Source organism: Canis lupus (genome assembly GCF_003254725.2).
Source record: "Canis lupus dingo isolate Sandy chromosome 9 unlocalized genomic scaffold, ASM325472v2 SANDYCHR9.03, whole genome shotgun sequence".
Taxonomy (NCBI): Eukaryota; Metazoa; Chordata; class Mammalia; order Carnivora; family Canidae; genus Canis; species Canis lupus.
This window is the reverse complement of record NW_026019391.1, coordinates 13,385-33,446: the sequence shown is the minus strand read 5'-3', so window position 1 is coordinate 33,446 and position 20,062 is coordinate 13,385. Positions and strand designations below refer to the sequence as shown.

The 20,062-nt window shown below is 47.9% G+C and overlaps 1 protein-coding gene across 4 annotated transcripts; it reads right to left on the bottom strand.

Moving 5' to 3' along the window:
• Positions 1-7,958: 7,958 nt before the first annotated feature.
• LOC112650401 (rho GTPase-activating protein 27-like) lies at positions 7,959-19,382 on the bottom strand. 4 transcript variants are annotated; one of them, XM_025433122.3, is made up of 12 exons: positions 19,236-19,382; positions 15,296-15,727; positions 14,321-14,503; positions 14,009-14,089; positions 13,854-13,937; positions 13,431-13,498; positions 13,018-13,108; positions 12,411-12,515; positions 12,149-12,259; positions 8,470-8,524; positions 8,246-8,388; positions 7,959-8,142 (listed from the first exon to the last, which is right to left on the bottom strand). In XM_025433122.3, exons 1-9 carry the CDS (start codon positions 19,290-19,292, stop codon positions 12,194-12,196), a joined length of 1,167 nt encoding a protein of 388 aa, XP_025288907.3. In that variant the 5' UTR covers positions 19,293-19,382; the 3' UTR covers positions 7,959-8,142; positions 8,246-8,388; positions 8,470-8,524; positions 12,149-12,193. The 4 variants fall into 4 exon arrangements, with proteins under 4 accessions (XP_025288907.3, XP_048963917.1, XP_048963916.1 ...); XM_049107960.1 differs by lacking the exon at positions 19,236-19,382 and adding an exon at positions 18,894-19,086; XM_049107959.1 differs by lacking the exon at positions 19,236-19,382 and adding an exon at positions 15,964-16,186.
• Positions 19,383-20,062: the final 680 nt, after the last annotated feature.

The following is a 20,062-nucleotide window of genomic DNA, read 5'->3' as shown; positions in this document are numbered from 1 at the left end:
GGAAGGTACGGCTCTGCCTCCCTCTCCTGAAACCAAAGGAGAGCAGCCATTCTCCAGCTCTAATTCGGCAGCTCACAGGCTCTCCCATGACTGAGACTCAGCCAATGAGACAAACCTGCCCGAGTGTTTTCTTGGAAATGAATGAATCAGCGCTCCTGAGGAGAGATTCGGCCTCGCTCCAGCCAAAGGAAAGGCAGGTGAAGCCTTTGCCCATGGCAGTGGAATCAGCTGGGCTTTCAGAGTCCAGGCCAAACAGATGCAACTTGCATGTTTTGACCAGACTCCTTTGTTTCTGCCCATTTCCCCCAAGATTGTTCAGCCTCTTCCCTTAACTAACCATCTCATATTTCTCTCTCATGTTTAACTTAACTATAGTAGATTTTGGAGGGCACCTGGGTGGCTCAGTGGTTGAGTGTCTGCCTTTGGCTCAGGTCATGATCCCAGGGCCTTGGGATCGAGTTCTGCATTGGGGTGCCCATGAGGAGCCTGCTTCTCCCTCTGTCTATGTCTCTGCCTGTCTTTCCCCGTCTCTCATAAATAAATAAATAAATAAATAAATAAATAAATAAATAAATAAATAAAACCTTTAAAAAACCAAAACTATAGTAGGTTTTGGTTATTGCCACCCAGAACATAGGTATAACAAGTACTGCTATTCCCAATATATAGATGAAGAAATTTACCCTCAGTGAGGTTAAGTAACTTCCTTGAGTTGTAATCATGTAGAAAAGCCAAGTCCAGAACCCATGACTTCCAGATCATAGGTTGTTTCTTTCACAACACACTGTTTTCCCAGCAGCCTTCAGTGGCCTCAACAGATAGTGAGACGTGCTTCCTCCTCCACTGCTTCTTGATTGCAGTACTTAGTCCCATTTCCTGTTACAATGCTTATCTGCTTGATGTCAGCATTGCCTGTCTTCTACAACACGCTGCTAAGCATCTGGAAGACAAGGATTGTTTTATAGTCATCATTTTCCCTCAAACATATATTGGAGTGCCTGGATGCAGAGTCAGTACTAAATAAAGATTGTAATGAATGAGTAGCAAATGAGTGCATAAATTATTCAATTAAATGAAAACACCAATGTGGGCTTGAAGCTGATGCTAAAAGTATAACACTGATTTTACAAAACACCACGATGTTCTTTACCAATCAAAATCTTAAACTATAAATAATTTCCTTAAATATATAAAGATGCTCACTTGGTAAGCATTGATTCCGTGGCTACTATGTGTCAGGCTGTTATTACAGAGAGAAATAAGAATTCATCTCCCCTGTTAAGAGGTCTCACAGACTGATGGGAGGAACAGATATTCCATAGCTCAGATCATGAGAGCTATGATTAGGGCAGTAGGCCCACAGTCAGCAGCCATGAGAACCACTGAACTGGCCTGGTGATACCCCTCTGGGCAGGTCACTGTGGACATCAAGGAAAACAGTCAAAGCCTTTTGAAAGCTACAGAAAAAGCACAATATACTTTGCCTTTCCAGACTGTTGTGAGATATGCTTAAAAAAAAAAAAAAAAACTACGAATTGCCTCTGGGAGGCTCAGTCAGTTAAGCATCTGACTCTTGGTTTCAGCTCAGGTCACGATCTTCAGTTCCTGAGATCAAGACTTGCCCATCTGGCTCCATGATCAGTACAGCCTCTGTTTCTCTGCCTCTCCCTCTGCCCTTCCCCCTGCCCATACTCTCTCTCTCTCTTTTTCAAATAATAAATAAATCTTTAAAAAAAAAGTTATCTGCACCCTCATTCAGACATAATTATTTTTAAAAAGGTTATAATCAGGCATATCAAATTTTAAAAATAATTTTGAAATAGCTTTGAACAATATGAGACTAATACATAAGACTATATTTTGGTTTGGCAAAAGGTGAAAATGAAGATAAATCTGTATCTTTATTTAAGCATTAAAGCCCAATATAGTAAAAGCAACAAATAAAGATGCATATAAAAATGTGAAAGGAGACAAAGCCATATATCTGTATGCATGTAAAATACACGTATATGCAAGAAACAGGATATACATTTATCAATATAATTTCTATTTTTTACAGACTGTACACACAGTAAGAGAAATATCTAACTCCCTGAAGTTTTGGTATCATTTGCAGACAATTACTACGGCACGCCAAAGCCTCCAGCAGAACCAGCACCATTATTATTAAATGTAACAGACCAGATACTTCCGGGAGCCACTCCAAGTGCTGAAGGAAAACGGAAGAGGAATAAATCAGTGAGCAACATGGAGAAAGCCAGTATAGAGCCTCCCGAGGAAGAAGAGGAAGAGAGGCCTGTGGTCAATGGAAATGGAGTAGTAGTAACACCAGGTTAGTCATTTATACATATGTACATATTTATATGTATGATTGATTATAGTTAATCTCAGAGAGAGAGGATTCTAATATCAAATGGAAAGGACATAATTCTTGTATCCCTTTTATTAGTTTTAATTTCGACATATAAACCAATTAGTTTATGTTCCTCGGTTTTTTGTTTCATATACACAGTATTAATAGAAATCTAATGAACTATTTCTACATTTTAGAAAATATTACAAGTCATGAATATGATTGTATAAAGTTCTGGGATCTTTGCTAATTAAAATTAGGTAAAATCTATCCTTAGAAATCTTACTATACTCACTGTTCTGGAAAAAGAGGTTGTTTCATGTGATTTAGTTAACAACTTTAATGAACACTGTACTCAAAATGACTAGAGCTACACCATGTCTGTATATTTTTCTCTCCACCCTTACTATCTAATCTGGCAATGTGGAGAAAGCATCTTTAGACATTGACTTCGTAAAGGCACCTACCCTTGAACAAGGAAAAGGCTTGTTATCTTTTTTATTTATGATCTATCATATCACATATATAAAGAAGAGCAGGCAGATATAAAGTGTGTTTGCACAAGGGTATGGCTTTGCTATTTTCTTGTGCTTATTACTAACCGAGTGCCAAATTTTATTATAATTATAAAATTAGTTTTTTTTCCTTACATTACTTATGATTAAATGTTAAAGCAAAACTATGGCATTCTTTTTTTATATACTTTTTTAAAGATTTTATTTATTTATTCATGAGACACACAGAAAGAGAGAGAGAGAGAGAGAGGCAGAGATAGAAACAGGCTCCATGCAAGGAGCCCGACGTGGGACTTGATCCCGGGTCTCCAAGATCACGCCCCGGGCTGAAGGCAGCGCTAAACTGCTGAGCCACCCAGGCTGCCCTAACTATGGCATTCTTATAGCCTCTAAGCTTGGAGTAAATTTCCAAAGTTTTATTAGTTATTTATTTTTTAATAACAGCGTACTAGTAGGCATTGAAAATCTAAGAACTGAAAAGCTCTTGAAAAAAAATGTTAACACATGAACTTCGCATACATATTATTATTTTTTTAAGATTTTATTTATTTATTCGTACAGACAGAGAGAGAGAGAGAGAGAGGCGGAGAAGCAGGCCCCATTCAGGGAGCCCGATGTGGGACTCGACCCTGGGTCTCCAGGATCACACCCCAGGCTGCAGGTGGAGCTAAACTGCTGCACCACGGGGGCTGCCCCACATAATTCATAATTATGAATAAGGAAGGTTAAGAAATAAGCTTATGAAATGTTGATAAAAATAATAGAGCATGAAAATTAAAATACTACGTCACTATAGAAACTGTACAATGATAATTAAAAATAGAGACATCAAAATAGTTGTAGGAAATATACTATTATTATTTAATATATTATTATTAATTACAAAAATGTTTTTCCTCAAACATAGGGAGACCAAAATCTAATCTATTCCAATCAGTGTGTAAAACCTTAAAAGTGATTTCATCTTGATTTCTCAGAGGAGGACAGCCTCCTCCATAAATGCAATGGTGAAAAACTTATGCTCTGTTCCTACCAATCACCAATTTCTGTATATAAATGCTAAAGATCACTATTGTACATAATGTAACTTGCTTACTAAAGACCCTGTGCCGGAAAAAAATGTGATGCGGTTCAGAAGGTAAAGAACTAAGTAAATGTATATGAGAGGAAAGCAATTTATAGGTCTATAGGTAATTTTCAAGCAATTAGATACCTTTTCTGTTCTGATTCTGAAATATCTTTGTCAAAATATTTATTTTTCATTATGTAATGGATTTTGAATTAAGTTGGTAGTACATAGTTTTCTTAGCTATCTTTGATATGAGAAGCAAAATGATTCAGCCAAGTGGAAGCAGTAATCACAAAAAAACAAAGTTGGAGATCAAAAAGCAGTTACAGAGTTTGTTACTGATTACCTTACAGCTAAAAACATAAAATATTTGCCCTTGGTTGGGCCTGAATCGTTGGTTTCTATTGCATTTCTACTCTGTATAAGGCAAATCAAATGAAGTATTCTTGACATACATTTATTTGTAAATTAGAAATTTATTTAATTGGGCGTCATAGTAAATGTAGAAAGCACCATTCCTTTCAATTCATATATTAGACATAAGGAATTGGGTTTGGTTTGTTTGTGAGTTTGGGCTAGGCAGGAGGGGTCCCAAGGTACATGGATTGGTTTGCACTCTTCTTAAGCAGCCCTAACAGTATGTCTGTCCCTGGACCTCTCAGCCTGAGGACGGTAGAGAACAACTACCCAGGCCAACTCTGGGATGTCTGGATAGTCAATAGATGCCACAAATGCCAACAGATGCTTGCAGTGGCTCTGTAAGCCTGGCTGGACTTCTCTGTCCCTTATGGGAGATGAGACATATGTAAATTAGGCGGCTCTTTGCCCAGTGTTCAAAGATGGAGAAAACAGCCCCAAACCAGAAATTGGTCCTTCATCCTTTATTAGAATATCCAATAGAAACTTTAGGGTTCACATTGCCTCCTTCCCATACATATTCACTCAGATCTTCATCTTTTGAACTTTGTCACGTTTTTTTCTAGCATAGGGTCTTTATCCTGCCTTTTTTCTTCCCATACATGTTTACCAGATGTAAGACACTTTAAACAATATTGAGAAAATTCTTGCTTAAATTTTAGTTACCGCCCTGTATCAACTAAGAGCCTATAATACTAATTAACATCAGATGTCAATTCAGAGCATAAATAGTACAATCGATGAGGTGCATTTAGAAAGTGAGAAAAGCTTACTGAGGTACTTTTATTCCATTACATAAAAATGCTGATAATACCGATAATAAATAATGTAAAAATTAACCTCTTGTGGATGCTAACCATGTTCTAGAAACTCTTTAACTTCATTATGTGTACTAGTTCAGTTATTTCTCCTAACAGATTTTACGGGTTAGGTACTATTTCATAGAATAGGACACTGAGGCACACTACTGTTAAGTAATTTGCCCAGAAACTGGGATTTATTTATAGGAAATATCGATCCAGAAGCATGTTCTTAGCTGCTATGCTATCTGAGTGTAATAGCACCAATAGAAGCATAAATACATTTCTCAGCAACATGTACGTACATGATCATTATTTTACTTGTACCTCTTTAAAAGTGGCATTATTAGTTTCTACCTACTACAAGTTTCTTATTTCTTTCATTTCTGGAAATCATGTACAACTCCACTTATGTGGCTCTGTGGTTATTAAAAAAATCGTATTTTTAAAAAATATTCTGCATGCATTTAAGCATCAAGCCTACCAATCTTGGGCAGCCCTGGTGGCATAGAGGTTTAATGAAGCCCGGGGTGTGATCTTGGAGATCCAGGATTGAGTCCCATGTCAGGCTTCCTGTATGGAGTCTGCTTCTTCCTCTGCCTGTGTCTCTGTCTCTATGAATAAATAAAATCTTAAAAAAAAAAAAAAGCCTACCAATCTTTAACTCCTTATGTTTTACTGAAATGAATTATTCTCACTAGGTAAATAAAGGTTTTAGAAGAGTCCTCAATTTACTTCTACTACTCGTTTTCTTCATCGCTTCTCCTTTAGACTTAAACTTAGAACTATACATTCCTTTTAGTTTCAGGCCATATTTATGTAAAGTTTGTGTACATGAAGCTCTACTGACCTGTAACATTGTCCACGAATAGTCAAGTATTTTAAGTGAATAATTAATGTTAGGCTCCCTTTTTTGGTTGGAATTACATCAAACAGATGGAGTTAGCCCATATCACCTAGAAAAGCCATGGGATGATCTTTCAGTGTCTCAGATCAGAAATGTTTCTCTCTCTGACATATGTCACTTTGATGATAGAAATCAGTATTGTTCTATCCGTAGAAATGTAGCTCTAACCTGGTTAATACTGACAGTCACAAAAATAACAATGAAAATAAATAATGGCAACTCTCCTTTAATGAATGCATAAGATGTGCTAGACATATAGTCCATACGTTATTTCTTGTCCCATAACCATGGTATGCTTACTTATCAAAGAATATGCTGAAACTTAGCTTAAGGTACTTAACTAAGGTAATAATTATTTAGTAACAGTGTTAAGATCTGGACCCAGGAACACCCGAACTCATCCTGTCCCCATCACCTTTGCTGGGCTGTTAACCATGTTGAGGACAGCATGACTCCTGACCTCCATAAGGTAAAATCAGTCTTTCAGCTCAGTGTATTTCATTACATTGTATTCTGTTATATTTGTCCTTCAGTGAATGTGTGGCTGCAGTGTTAGATCGAATGCTTGCAAAGATGATACAGCTTTACATCATCTTAGAAAATCTGTCTTTAAACTGATACTTAAAATTCATATCCCCAGGAAACCTTTCCTTGACATTAACCTCACCTATATTTAGGCATCTTTATCTTGTTAGAGTTGACATCCAGCCCCATAGCTTCAAATACTGTCGATTACCCGTAGCCTTCACTTTCCTCTAATGTCCCAGGGCCATATCTCTAACTGCTGCCCACTGGACTGCCCTCCTAAGCATTTCTGTAGCATCTTAAATGCAACATAGCCAGCTAAAAATCTGAAAGGAGGGGCCAGAAACAGATGATCTTCTATGGGCAGGTCAAGCATGCTGTGAATAACTTGTATCTGGTGAACCAGGGGAGAGAGCACCAGAATAAACTGCCAATTGATTTAATAGTCTGTACACCTGGAGATACGTTTTCCGGTCTTCAGACACTGATTTTATTGGGGAAATGAGGGGTAGATATCCTTTTCATCATTGCATCCACTGCCTCTTGTGGAAGTACAGACTCCCACGAGGGATTCTAGCTTCAGGCCTGTTCCTTTCTCCCATGGCCCCTGTTACCTGTATATACCTGTTTATTTCCATTTTAATTTCTTACCACATGGCTAGAATTGATTATTAATTTATACATTTTTAATATGAGAAAAATAAGTATTTTACAAGCAATGCTGAGAAGCCAATATCAGAAAATAAACTTTATGGTGGGAATGTGAACTAGTTCAGCCACTCTGGAAAACTGTGTGGAGGATCCTCAAAGAGTTAAAAATAGATCTGCCCTATGATCCAGCAATTGCACTGCTGGGGATTTACCCCAAAGATACAGATGCAATGAAACGCCGGGACGCCTGCACCCCGATGTTTCTAGCAGCAATGTCCACAATAGCCAAAGTGTGGAAGGAGCCTCGGTGTCCATCAAAAGATGAATGGATAAAGAAGATGTGGTCTATGTATACAATGGAATATTACTCAGCCATTAGAAACGACAAATACCCACCATTTGCTTCAACGTGGATGGAACTGGAGGGTATTATGCTGAGTGAAGTAAGTCAGTCGGAGAAGGACAAACATTATATGGTCTCATTCATTTGGGGAATATAAATAATAGTGAAAGGGAATAAAGGGGAAAGGAGAAAAAATGAGTGGGAAGTATCAGAAAGGGAGACAGAACATAAGAGACTCCTAACTCTGGGAAACGAACTAGGGGCGGTAGAAGGGGAAGTGGGCAGGCTGTGGGGGTGACTGGGTGACGGGCACTGACGGGGGCACTTGATGGGATGAGCCCTGGGTGTTATTCTATATGTTGACAAATTGAACACCAATAAAAAAAATAAATTTTTTAATAAAAATAAAAAGAAAATAAACTTTAGACAGCCTGAGGCAGGACAAGGTCACTTGAGGATGATGACATGCGGAGTTCGGAGTTCACTGTCGCTCTCCTCACCCAGGTCTTCAGCAGCTGAATTTGTAGCCTGAGGCTTCTCTGCTGGCGCATCACCTTTCTCTCTGCAAAAAAAGAAGAATGCCTTTAACTCTGTAAAGGAACAATTAAACTTTTCATAATTAACTCATTTTAGAAAAGAAGTATAAATTGTCCCCAATCAGGTACCCTGGTTCCTTGTTGAAAATCTCATCCTCATCAGAAGAATCCCTGTCGTGTAGCTTCTGTGCCATGTTTTTCTTCCGTGTGGCATTGAGAGGTCTGTACATGTCCCGAAGCCACAGTGGCCGCCTTCTCCAGAAAAAACCCTCCTAGAAAACAGAAAGGACATAGTTAGTTCTGCATTTCCCCTGCTCTCTCCAGCCATGGGACTTTATCTTCCTCAGATTTACCTGATTCTCCCGTTGGATTGAACATCTCTTATGCAGCAGAGACTTAAAGAAGAGCCTTGGAGGAAACACATATGCAGACAATTAGTGATTCACGCCATTTCCCATGCCTCTCACAATGTGTATCTCTGGTCCTATTAGGACATCTCAGTCCATAATCACAGGAAGCAAAATCATGACAGACCTGGGATCCTGAAAACAATCCCATGCATGCTACACTTCCAGAATTTTCCCATGTCTGTCCATAATGGCCCCACAATTTCTCTGGGGAGGCCTTTGTATGTGGCTTGGCATTGAGTATACGCAAGATTTTCATCCTGCTCACCTGGGCCCTTGGCCAAGTACCCTCGTGCAGTGAACAAACTGTGCAACTCTAACACAGAAGCACCTTACTCTCTCCAGAAGCAATTTACTTTGGTCCCCTTTGGACTTTGTCTCATAGGCATCATTCGCTGGGGAGGAGGAGAGAGAGGTGTTTCTATTTTCCTAGCTGCTGTATCCTACAAGTTGATTCACACCAAATAAATGCACGAGTCCAACCAACAAAGTTACCTAACTCACTGACTTTCTCATTGCAGGCAGTGGCTAATGAGTGAGTGAGGAAGGTCACAGCCAGCACTAAAACACAAAATATTATTTTTGAATACAAACAATATAGAAAAAATCAGAATGTATACTACGTTTGTCTTAGAAACTGCTTATGTTGGCACGCCCAGGTGGCTCAGCAGTTGAGTAATGCCTTTGGCTCAGGGCGTGCGTGGTCCCGGTCTGGGGATCGACTCCACATTAGGCTCCATGAGAGGAGCCTGCTTATCCCTCTATCTCTCTGCTTCTCTCTCTGCGTCTCTCATGAGTAAATTAAAAAATATTTTTAAAAACCTGCTTATGTCTTGACAGTATGTATGTACGGAGTTGTGACATAAAATGTAGCTCGCAGCCCAAGAACAGTATAATCAGAGGAGAAGTGCCCCTCTGGAAAGGAACCATCTTCTGACACTCAGTAGCAGTATGCCCATGGGGCAATTTACCTTCCCTTTCTTCTCCATTTCCTTATTATAAAAGGAAGAGACAAACTATTACCTAAGGCCTCTCCCAGTTAACAGTCTATGGAGTCTGGACAAAGGGAATGGAGAGTGGTGGATCAAAAACTAGGAGGAGGAGGGAAGTCTTCCTGCCGCTTTACAGGAAGGAGTCCTATTTTTCTGCCTTCCATCAGCCTTGAAGACTAGGCCTCTTAGCCCAAGACTCTGTAGCCAGGCCTGATGGTCACTACCAGCAGGAACAGGTGCACCCAACCCCTCTCCACCCTTTTTCTTTAAAGGAGTAGTGACAGACAGTAGATGCTCTGTGTCAGTTCCATTCTAACTCAGATTTGCCTGGGAAGCTAATTTTGCTGGATCCAGGCAAAGCATTAGACCAAATCAATATTCTTTCTGCCTTTGGTAGTTTCCTGGGTGTAAAACAAGGGGAGTGAAATAGGAGTTCTAAAATCTAGTTCTGAAATTCTGTTTTAATAATTGCCAAGTTACCTTGAGCCTCCTTCTTCATCTTCCACTGGTGCTGCTCTATGAGACTAAATATGTTTTGGAAGAAAACATATCACAGGTACCCATCTCAATGACCATGCCTCCAAATCTGTATTCATTCCTTTGTATTTTAAGTCTTATTCAGCCTTTTTTGAGGACAGGAATTCTATTTGTTAGTAGTCCTTTGACTCTTCCATAGTCCCAACTTGGGAACTTGTGTGCAGCTGGCAATACATTTTATTGACTGTTTTAGATGACATCCAACAGGTAATTCCTATTAAAAATTCTTAGAAGTGGGATCCCTGGGTGGCACAGCGGTTTAGTGCCTGCCTTTGGCCCCCGGAGCGATCCTGGAGACCCGGGATCGAATCCCACTTTGGGCTCCCCGTGCATGGAGCTTGCTTCTTCCTGTGCCTCTCTCTCTCTGTGTGTGTGACTATCATAAATAAATAAAAATTAAAAAAAATTCTTAGAAGTAAGAAAAGAAAAGTATCTACCAGAAACCTAAATAGCAGCATTGTTTTAAAGTCTAGGACAAGAGTAGAATGCCTATTATTCCTGTTACTATTCATCATGCTGAAGAGGTCCTAATCAATGCAATAGGAAAAAACTTCTTTTAAAGATTCCAGGCATCTCAATGCAATAGGAAAAATTAAGTATTGGAAAGGAAGAAACAGAACATATTTGCATATGAAATTATGGACAACCTAAAAGGCCCAAGAGAATCAACTTAAATTTACTGGAAGTGGGATATCTGGGTTGCTCAGCAGTTGAGCACCTGCCTCTGGCTCAGGGCATGATCCCAGGGTCCTGGGATCGAGTCCCACATCAGGGTCCCTAAATGGACCCTACTTCTCCCTCTCCCTGTGTCTCTTCTTCTCTCTCTGTGTCTCTCATGAATAAGTGAAATCTTTAAAAAAATAAAAAATAAAAAAAAATAAAAATAAATAAAAATAAAAAATAAATTTTACTGGAAGTGATATGAGAATTCAGTAAGATGGCTAGATACAAAATCAAGAGCTCAACATACAAAATGCAGTAGCTTTCTTATGTTCCACAAATAACTAATTAACAAATGGAAGAATGGTTCCATTTATAATATCAATAAAAGGAAGGACACCTGGGTGGCTCAATGGTTTAGCGCCTGCCTTCAGCCCAGGGTGTGATCCTGGATCCCGGGATCGACTCCCACATCGGGCTCCCTGCATGGAGCCTGCTTCTCCCTCTGCCTGTGTCTCTGCCTCTCTCTCTGTGTGTCTCATGAATAAATAAATAAAATCCTTTAAAAAAGATTAAAAATATCAATAAAAGACATAAAGTACCTAGGAATAAATTTACAGCAAAGAATGGGCAAGACCTTTGAGATGAAAACATTAAAAGTCTTCTGAAGGACATTAAGAAATGAATATATGATACCGTGTTCCTAGAATATTGCAAAGATGTCAATTCTCCTCAAACTCAATGCAATTCTATTCAAATCCCAAGATAGTTTTTCTTTTTTTTTTAAATAAAAACTGTCCAGCTGACATATGGTAAAGGGATATGCAAGTCTAGCTATGAAATGTATGAAAAAGGAGGTCAAAGAGCAGGAGCTTAACTCTACCAGACATCAAAAGAGGTTATTATAAAGCAATTGGAATTAAGTATATAGAATGATATGGGAAAGGAAACTGGACTGATAAGAGTCCAGATAAGAAAAGTATTTTAGAGACGCCTCAGTGGCTGAGTGGTAGAGCATCTGCCTTTGACTCACAGGGTGAACCCGGGTCTGGGGATCAAGTCCCACATTGCGCTCCCTGAGACGAGCATGCTTTTCTCTCTGCCTATGTCTCTGTCTCTGTGTGTGTGTGTCTCATGAATAAATGAAATCTTACAAAAGAAAAAAAGAATAGTATTTTAGATCTGTTAAGAAAGAATGAGCAATTCAATAAAAGATTTTAAAGTAACTGGTTCTTTCTGTAGGGGGAAAATGTTAGATCCCCTACCTCAACCATACCTAAAAACAAAGCAGATTCTATACAGGTTAAAAAATATAAATTACAACAAATATAAGTAGAAGAAGATAGTATAAAGGCAACAAATGTCTCACTAACAAGACCCACATCCCATAGGCCACAAGGAAAGAACTCGCAGATATGGTGACAGACTCAAAACACCTCCTATTTTTTGTAGTCTCGCCCCCTTCATCCTTGGATTGTTGGTCATCTTCTGGTGATTGTAGTTGGGTTCCTGGAGAGGGAACTGCAGAATCCATGATCCCGGAAACTCTGTGGTCAGATCCACAAGGTGGGCACAACTTTGGCTTTGAGTCCTGAGAATTCCAGTCCCACTTTCCCCAGGTTCCCCTTCTTGGGGCTGGCCTAGTGAGGATCTCAAGCTACCAGTAAGCCCCCTCTCCTCCCAACCCCTACCACTCACCTCCAGCACATTCTTCCTGCTAGATTTCTCTTTGGGGGCCCAGGAGAGAGAGGGCCCCCTCAACTCCACTGTGTACTCAGGGGTAGAGAGCTTGGGAGGCTGCCTCTGTGGGAGAATCATTGGGGGAAGCAGAGTTACTGGGAGCCCGCAGTTCAGACAGGCCTGCCACAGCCCCTGCCTCCAATCCACCAGGCTCCCTTGGCTCAAGGGCCAGAATGGGGAAGGGGCACCCAAGGGTTCCTGGAACCCAGCGGTCCTGGGCTCGCAGGTCCTTTGCTGCCTGCCCACCCAGGAGAGGAAAAGGGAAAGGCACAGCCCTTGTCCCGGGGAGCAGGGGCCCCAGTCCCCAGTCCGCCTGCCTCCCAGGCTGGAGTGGCCACCCTCAAGGACCGCTCCCCATGCCCAGGGTGGCTGGAAGCGCTTGTCATGGGCTGAATCCACTGTCATCACCCCCTGCCAAGGCCCGGCTCCCTTGTCACTCATGATCCACTATTGCAGACCTAGCCTCTGACAAGCCAGATCAAGTAAAGAGCTGCACGAGTCAGGAGCAGATGGGGCTGGAGGTGGGGGGCAGGCAGTGTCCCTACCCTGGGAGCCTGGGCCTTACCAGGCCGCCTGCAGCTGAGGCCTTCGAGTCCTTGAAGAATGTCAGGACGCCACCCTCCAGCACCGTCCAGGAGGCACTCCAGTGCTTCTTCCTAGGTGGAGGTAGGGAAGTGGGGGGGTGGGGGGCTGGGCTTGCATTTGGCCCTGAGCTGAGGCCCCCTTCCACCCCCAGGAGCAGGGCACAGAGCTTAAGAACACAGCTCAACTTGGGCCATCCAACGGTGAGGGCTGGACTCCCAATTCTAACACTTGGTAGCCAAGGGACCCTGGGCAAGTTACTATCTCTAGGTGCCTCAGTGTCCTCATGCGACTTCTTAGCAAGCTGCTATAAGGATTAACAAGAGCCGGGAGGGGCTCGGTAAATGTCATCGTTAAGGCCCACTCTGCCGTGGTCTGGGTGCAGCCGCCTCTTACCGGAGCCGCTTCCCCTTGTCCACCGTCTTGGTGCGATGAAGCACACCGGCCTTGTCCAGAGTCTTGATCTTAGAAAGCCAAGGGGAAAGAGGAGGCAGTTAAGGGGCTGGGCCACAAGGGGGCAGAGGCTAGTCTCCTCCACAGCCAGCAACTCCTTACAGGCTGGGCCTGAGTCACCACTGAACCCTCCTTGCCGCTGGTGCAGGTGGGGTGCCAGTTCTCAGCCCAGGAGGAGAGATTTTCTCCCAGTTCCCAACCTCACGCATCCCTGGGGGGTGGGGGATGACCCAGACCCAGGCCCAGGCTAGTCGCTGGGGCCTGTGGGGGAGACATGCCCAAGTCTGTCCCGGCCCCCACAGCCTTCAGGAAGCCCCTGTGTCTTCTGTGGGGGTCCTGCCAAGGCCTACGAGCTCCTTCCCTTACCTTCTCCTCAGGGGGGCTGGCCTGGGCTGGGGTCTCACTGTCCTGGTTGGATCTGCAGATGCTTCGAGGGGCAGGGACAGGAACCTGAGGAGAGAGAGACGTCATCTATAATCCCCTCCTCTCTCCCCAAGGCTCTCCCTATCCCAGCTGGTTACCTGGGGCAGCTCCCACTGAACTGAGGTGTCTTCTGGGTTGTAGAAGTAGGGCTTCCCATGTTGGTCCTCCAACCGCACCCACTGTGGGAAGAAGGATGGTCAGGGCTCTCAGCCCACCTCATGGGAGGCAGGCAAAGTTTCCCCCTGTACCAGAGCCCAATTCAGCCCCAAGGAGTTTGGAGGGTCAGGTGCAGGCTACCGGCCCAGGAGCTGCGGTTTATGGTGTTAAGGGGAACTACTGGAACTACTAGTGAGGACGAGGTGGAGGAGTGACCGGGGGGCTGTCCGGGCACATCTGCCCGCTGCCCATACCTGCTCTTGGGTGTAGTGGTTGGTGTAGAGTGTCTGGCCCTCGGGGCTCACATGGCAAGACCAGCCCGGGGGCGCGGCCAACGGAGAGGTGGGCCGAGGCTCACTCAAAGAGCCCACGGGGGAGTAGTCCTCCTCGGGGTAACTGGTCAGCGACTCGGGGTAGTCCGTTTCAGGGGTAGGGGGCTGCAAGGAGCAGGAGACAGAGTCAGACGCTCTCCGAGCCAGTAGGGACCCTGGGCCCCGCCCTTTCATACCAGGCCACGCCCCTCTATAGCAGTCCAGGGGACTGCGGGGTGCAGGAGGCGGGGCCTGAGGCCTGAGTCACCCGCACCCCCCGCACCCCTCCCCCCCCCCCGCCCCGCGCCTCACCCTCATTCCCGGGGGGCGGGGGCAGGAGGCGGGGTCTGAGGCCTCAGTCACCCCGCCCCCCCTCCAACCCCCCCCCCCGGCCCGGCCCCGCCCCTCTCCCTCATTCCCGGGGGGCGGGGGCAGGAGGCGGGGTCCGAGGCCTCAGTCACCCCGCCCCCCCGGCCAGGCCCCGCCCCTCACCCTCATTCCCGGGGAGGGGCAGGAGGCGGGGTCCGAGGCCTCAGTCACCCCGCCCCCCCTCCAACCCTCCCCGGCCCCGCCCCTCTCCCTCATTCCCGGGGGGCGGGGGCAGGAGGCGGGGTCCGAGGCCTCAGTCACCCCGCCCCCCCCCCCGGCCAGGCCCCGCCCCTCACCCTCATTCCCGGGGAGGGGCAGGAGGCGGGGTCCGAGGCCTCAGTCACCCCGCCCCCCCTCCAACCCTTCCCCGGCCCCGCCCCTCTCCCTTATTCCCGGGGGGCGGGGGCAGGAGGCGGGGTCCGAGGCCTCAGTCACCCCGCCCCCCCCCGGCCAGGCCCCGCCCCTCACCCTCATTCCCGGGGCGGGGCAGGAGGCGGGGCCTGAAGCCTCAGTCACTCCGCCCACCCGGGCCAGGCCCCGCCCCCTCACCCTGCGGTCCCCGGGGTCCAGTGGGCTCAGGCCTGGCTGCATGTCCTCCAGCGCGTCCTCGGGCTCGTCCTCGGGCTCGTCCTCGGGCTCGTCCTCCGGCTCGTCCTCCCAGACGGCCTCGCCCGTCAGCGGGTTGTAGAAGAACACCCTGCGGCTCTCCTCATCCCAATACTGGCCCCAGTCTGTCTCGAGGCTCTCGCGGCTGCCCACCGAGGCCGGAGAGGTGGCTGGGCTGGCGGCGCCCTCAGAGGCCTCGAAGGGCGACTCCCAGGTGGTCACGCCCGTGTCTGGGTTGTAGTAGTAGCGGCGCCCGCTGCCCGCGTCCCTGTGCGTCTCCCATGCGGGGGGGCGGGGGACCGAGGCGGTGCCGGGTGACGTGGGCAGGGGCTGCCTCTCGACGTTCTCGTACACGGGCTCCGGGGGGTCGTCCACCTGTGGGAGCAGGAAGGAGGCGTGACCGTCAGGGCAGCTCCGGGGTCACCCAGTCCCGACCCAGCCACTTCCCACCTGGGCGACCTTGGGCAAGTTGGAGTACCCCCTGCTTCAGTCCCGCCGCTGCACAATGTCTGCCCTGCCCGCTCCGGAAATTGTAGTGAAGAGAGAATGAGGAAATATTCGTGAAGGGGCATTGTCAAATATGAAATGTCCCAGATGCGTAGGGCACTTACATTATTTATTAGCAATAATAAAATATCGATATCTTGAGTTCTCCCAGCTGCGCACTCACTGTGCACTCCAGGGGGCCAATCAGAGGTTGGGCAGGAATAGAGAAATGGCCTGGGCCCCATTCCTTTTCCTCCCCATTCAGGTCACAGAGGGGCAGGGCCCTGCTGCACTCTACAGCCCCCACCCCTCCTTCCTTCCTGTCCCTGAAATCTCTGGGACTGGAATCCGTACCACCTCTGATCTGGGACTGAAACTTCCTGAATGTGGTTTTTGCAGACCTCAGGATCAACTGCAGAGAAGGGAGAGAGGCAAGCCAGATGGGAGGAAGGAAGGAGGAGCTAGGAAAGAGGAGCCCCTCGTGCCCTCCAAAGGAAAGCGAGGTGGGCTGGAGGGTCCGGCCACACACAACATACCTCTGGTCATGCTCAACACCCCACTGCTCCTTGCGGCCTGCGGGGCAAAGTCTACGCCTTTAACAGGGCACCGGAGGGGCCTGTCGCCTCTCTGTCTACTTTATTTCCTGCCATTCCTGGCCCCCTGCCTTGAACTTTATGCTCTAGTAGCCTGGGGCTGCTGGAGGCTCCACCCTCCCTGCTGTATATCTTTTATGGGCCTGGATCCTTCAGAGTGCCTAGGCCCATCCCCACCCCTTTTTTCACCTGGCCCACTCCAATTCCTTCTTCAGGACTCAGCTCAGGTGTCAGGGTCAAGACCTTTCCTGAGATTCCTCTGGCGTGCCCACCATCGCCTAGCACCCTCAGCTGGCCAGAGGGATAGATAAGGACACTCTTAAACCCCAGGCAGCAGAAGAGCACCAGAAGATTAAGACTGTTTCTAGGATGATCTAATGCTACGGGGGAAATGCAGACTTCGACATGGGGAGCAAGTATATAGTTTCAAATCTGTGTTTTTAGAAACCCTCCAAAATGCTAACAGAGATAGTTATCTCCTCTGGGCAGTATAGTTATGGGGATGGGGTATTTATTTATTTATTTATTCTTTAAACTTTTCTCAAAATTTTGTACAATCACCCTCCCCCCCGCCCCGCCTTTTTTAATCACAGAACTGCCTGTGATGCCTTCACTAAGCTGTAAACTTCCCAAGAGGGGAAGCCGGTCATGTCAAGGTGGCATCTCCCTGGGCCTTAGGAAGGCGCCTAAAAACACACTCGTTTGTCCCACAAAGATTCACCTGTCCGGTGCACGCACTGTTCTAGGCACTGGGGATCGCAGCAGTGAACAAAGGGACCCACATCCCTACTGGGCAGCCTGTGTAAATGGTCAGGGAGCAGGGAGGGAGATGAGCAGGGTGAGAAGTGAAATGCACAGCACAGCACGTTGTCCGTGGTAGTTACTGCTAGCAGGAGACAAAGTGTCAGAAAAGCAGTGGTAGAGTTATAGATCATCAGGGGCAGGTCCCAGGCATGGAGGGAACAGGAGGAGCTGGATACACCAGATCCTCACTCCTCTCCCTCACCCTGCAAGCGCTTGTGTGGCTGAGACAGAACCCCCCACCCCACTTCTCCTTTCTCTCTGTCCACCGCAGCCATCCCATATTCCACCCACACCGGCCCATGGACCCTCCCGCAAACACAAAGCCACCTCCTATCTCTGCACCTTTGCTCCAGTGGGTCCTTCAGCCTGGAACTCTCTGCTCTCATACCTGCCTACCCAGATCCTGCTCCTCTGCTGGTGCTCTGCTCCAAGCCTCCGGGAGAGGCCTTCTCCCTCAGGAGAGACGTCTGGCGCACGGACATGCTGTTCATCCCTCTGTTCGGGCTGGCAGCATTCCGCCTTGGGTTGTCCACTCATCTGCCTACCTCCTCTGACCCCAAAGATGGGGTTTTGTTTTTGAGCAGGGGACCCAGGATGATGTACTTGACCCCAGTTGCCCTCTAGCTGCTGGCCCAATGCCCTGAAGCACACATCCAATCCACCAAAAGTACTTATTGCTTGAGTACAAAAGCCAATTCCAAGCCACATTTCAGCAGCAAACAACAAACAAACACACCTGACACCACAGGAGACTCAAGTTAGCTTTGGACAAGGACTTCCTGGGAGTGGGGGTTCAGCACAGGAGTCTCTTTGGGAGACCAGGATGGAGGCAGTGGACAGAGGAAGGTGGGTGACCAGACACATCTCCCACCTGCCCCAGCTGGACCTGCTGAGGCAGGCGCCTTCCCCTCCTTGGGACAGGGGCTGGGAGGTCATGTGGGGCATAGATGAGCTGAGGAAGGAGCCAGGCTCTATGGAGCGGGGATTTCCACCTGCAGGCTGCTAGTCTTGGCTGTGAGTCCATGGGGAGTCCCAGGCTGGCCAGGGTGATGGGGATCTCACACGAAGTAGCCCTAGTGGGTACAGAGGTGAGACCTAGGAGCTGGATGTTTAGGCTCTCAGCATGAGGGGGCTGTCAGAGGAAGAGAAGATGCAGAATCGCACTGTGGGGCTCCAGGCTGCAGACCAGAGGCCAAATGGGGGCAGGGCAGGGCCCCTGGGAGGGGCTGCCCCAGAGACACAGGCTGCTTCAGGAGGTAGGAAGGGGCTTTCACTGGACGGGAGCAGGCAAAGTCCAACCCCCTGTCAGTGATGCTACAGCCCTGTGGTGGGAGCTGGACCACACGCAGCGGCCCTGAGGCCCCTTCAAACTCTAGAACTTTCTCCCTGTAGAGCCCCTCCAGTGCTAGGATAAAGCCAGGATCAGACTGGAAGCCAGGCAGGGCCAGTCCCCCTGTGCCCTCTGGCCTTCAAGGGGAAGCTCGTGCAGGTTAGAGCAGGGTCTGCCACCCTGCCCACGACTCCTGGAGGTCCAGGCAACACCCAGTGACAGCCCATCAGTGGGGCCCTGACTAGGCACCAACAGCTCTCGGGGCCCAGATCCCAATCACAACAGAGACACGGGGGACAACAGTAGGAAAGGGGAAGTGGTCTCCTACCTCAGCGGCAAGAGGGGCTCTGGCTCTCACCACGCCCAGCTGCCCAGCCCCGCAGCCCTCCCCTTGCCCACAAGCAGGTGGCAGGCCTGCCTCTGCCCCTGCGCTGATCACCATCTCTCAGGGTCCCCCTGCAGCCCCTCCCAGGCAGGCGAAGGCCTTGGCAAAGGGAAGAGGAAAGCAGGGAGGAGTCCCCGAAGTCTGAGATGTCCTGCTCCGAAGCTCCGCTCAGCCAGCCCCTGAGAGGGCCAGAGAACAGAGGCCCACTAGTGGCACCTTGATCCCGAGGCCCTCGGCCATCCCCACCAGAGGCTGAGCTTGCCCCCAAATGCCACGGCCCCCTACCTGTCCCCGCAGGGCCTGACTCCACCTCCTGGTCAGCCTGGCAATCATGTCCACCATCCTGTCCCCTCAGAGCTGCTGGGACGAAGCCCTGGGCAGGCTTTAGGGGTGGAGCCAAGGGGCACAACCCCAGGGCTGGCACAAGGCAACAAGGAAACAAGAAGTGGCTTTGAGGTGGCAGGAGGCTGAGCCTCCAGCCCATTTCATGTCAGGGCTGCGGAAGTGCTGCCTGAGACAGAGGCTGCCTGCTGTGGGGGGGGGGTGGGGGGGTGAAGTGGGGGGGGTCTTAGGTCGGGGGTGTTTCTATGTGTCCAGGGAAGCGCCGGCCTTCCTACTCCATACTCTGATCACCGGCAAGGTCTGAATCCCAGGGCAGATACAGCCAGGGAGCAGGATGGCGCCAAACCGAGGTTGGGGGAGGGGAGGCCAGACAGCTGGGAGAGGGCAGAGGGGGCAGTTGGGTGCTGGGGCCCCAGGCTGGCGTAGACAGGACACGGAGTGGCCCTCAACTCCCCCAGTGCCCAGGGCGATGGGGAAGAGGAAGCTTGTGTGTGGGGTGCCGGGGCGGGGGGGCAACGTGTCAAAGAGGAAGGGGTCTGGGCAGCTGTGGCATCAGACGGAGTCAGTGTCTGGAGTTCTGCAGCCTCACAGAGGACAGGAGGGATTCTGACCACACCACAGTCCACTCGCCTGACTGCCTGAGCCTGTCCCCTCCCGGTTCGCTCTCCAAGATGCACGCATGCACCCTCGCCTGGGTGTCTAATACGTGCACAAGTATGCCTGCGTCCCCACTCTCTAAGGACCCGGAGAAGGGGACAGGGACTAGCCTC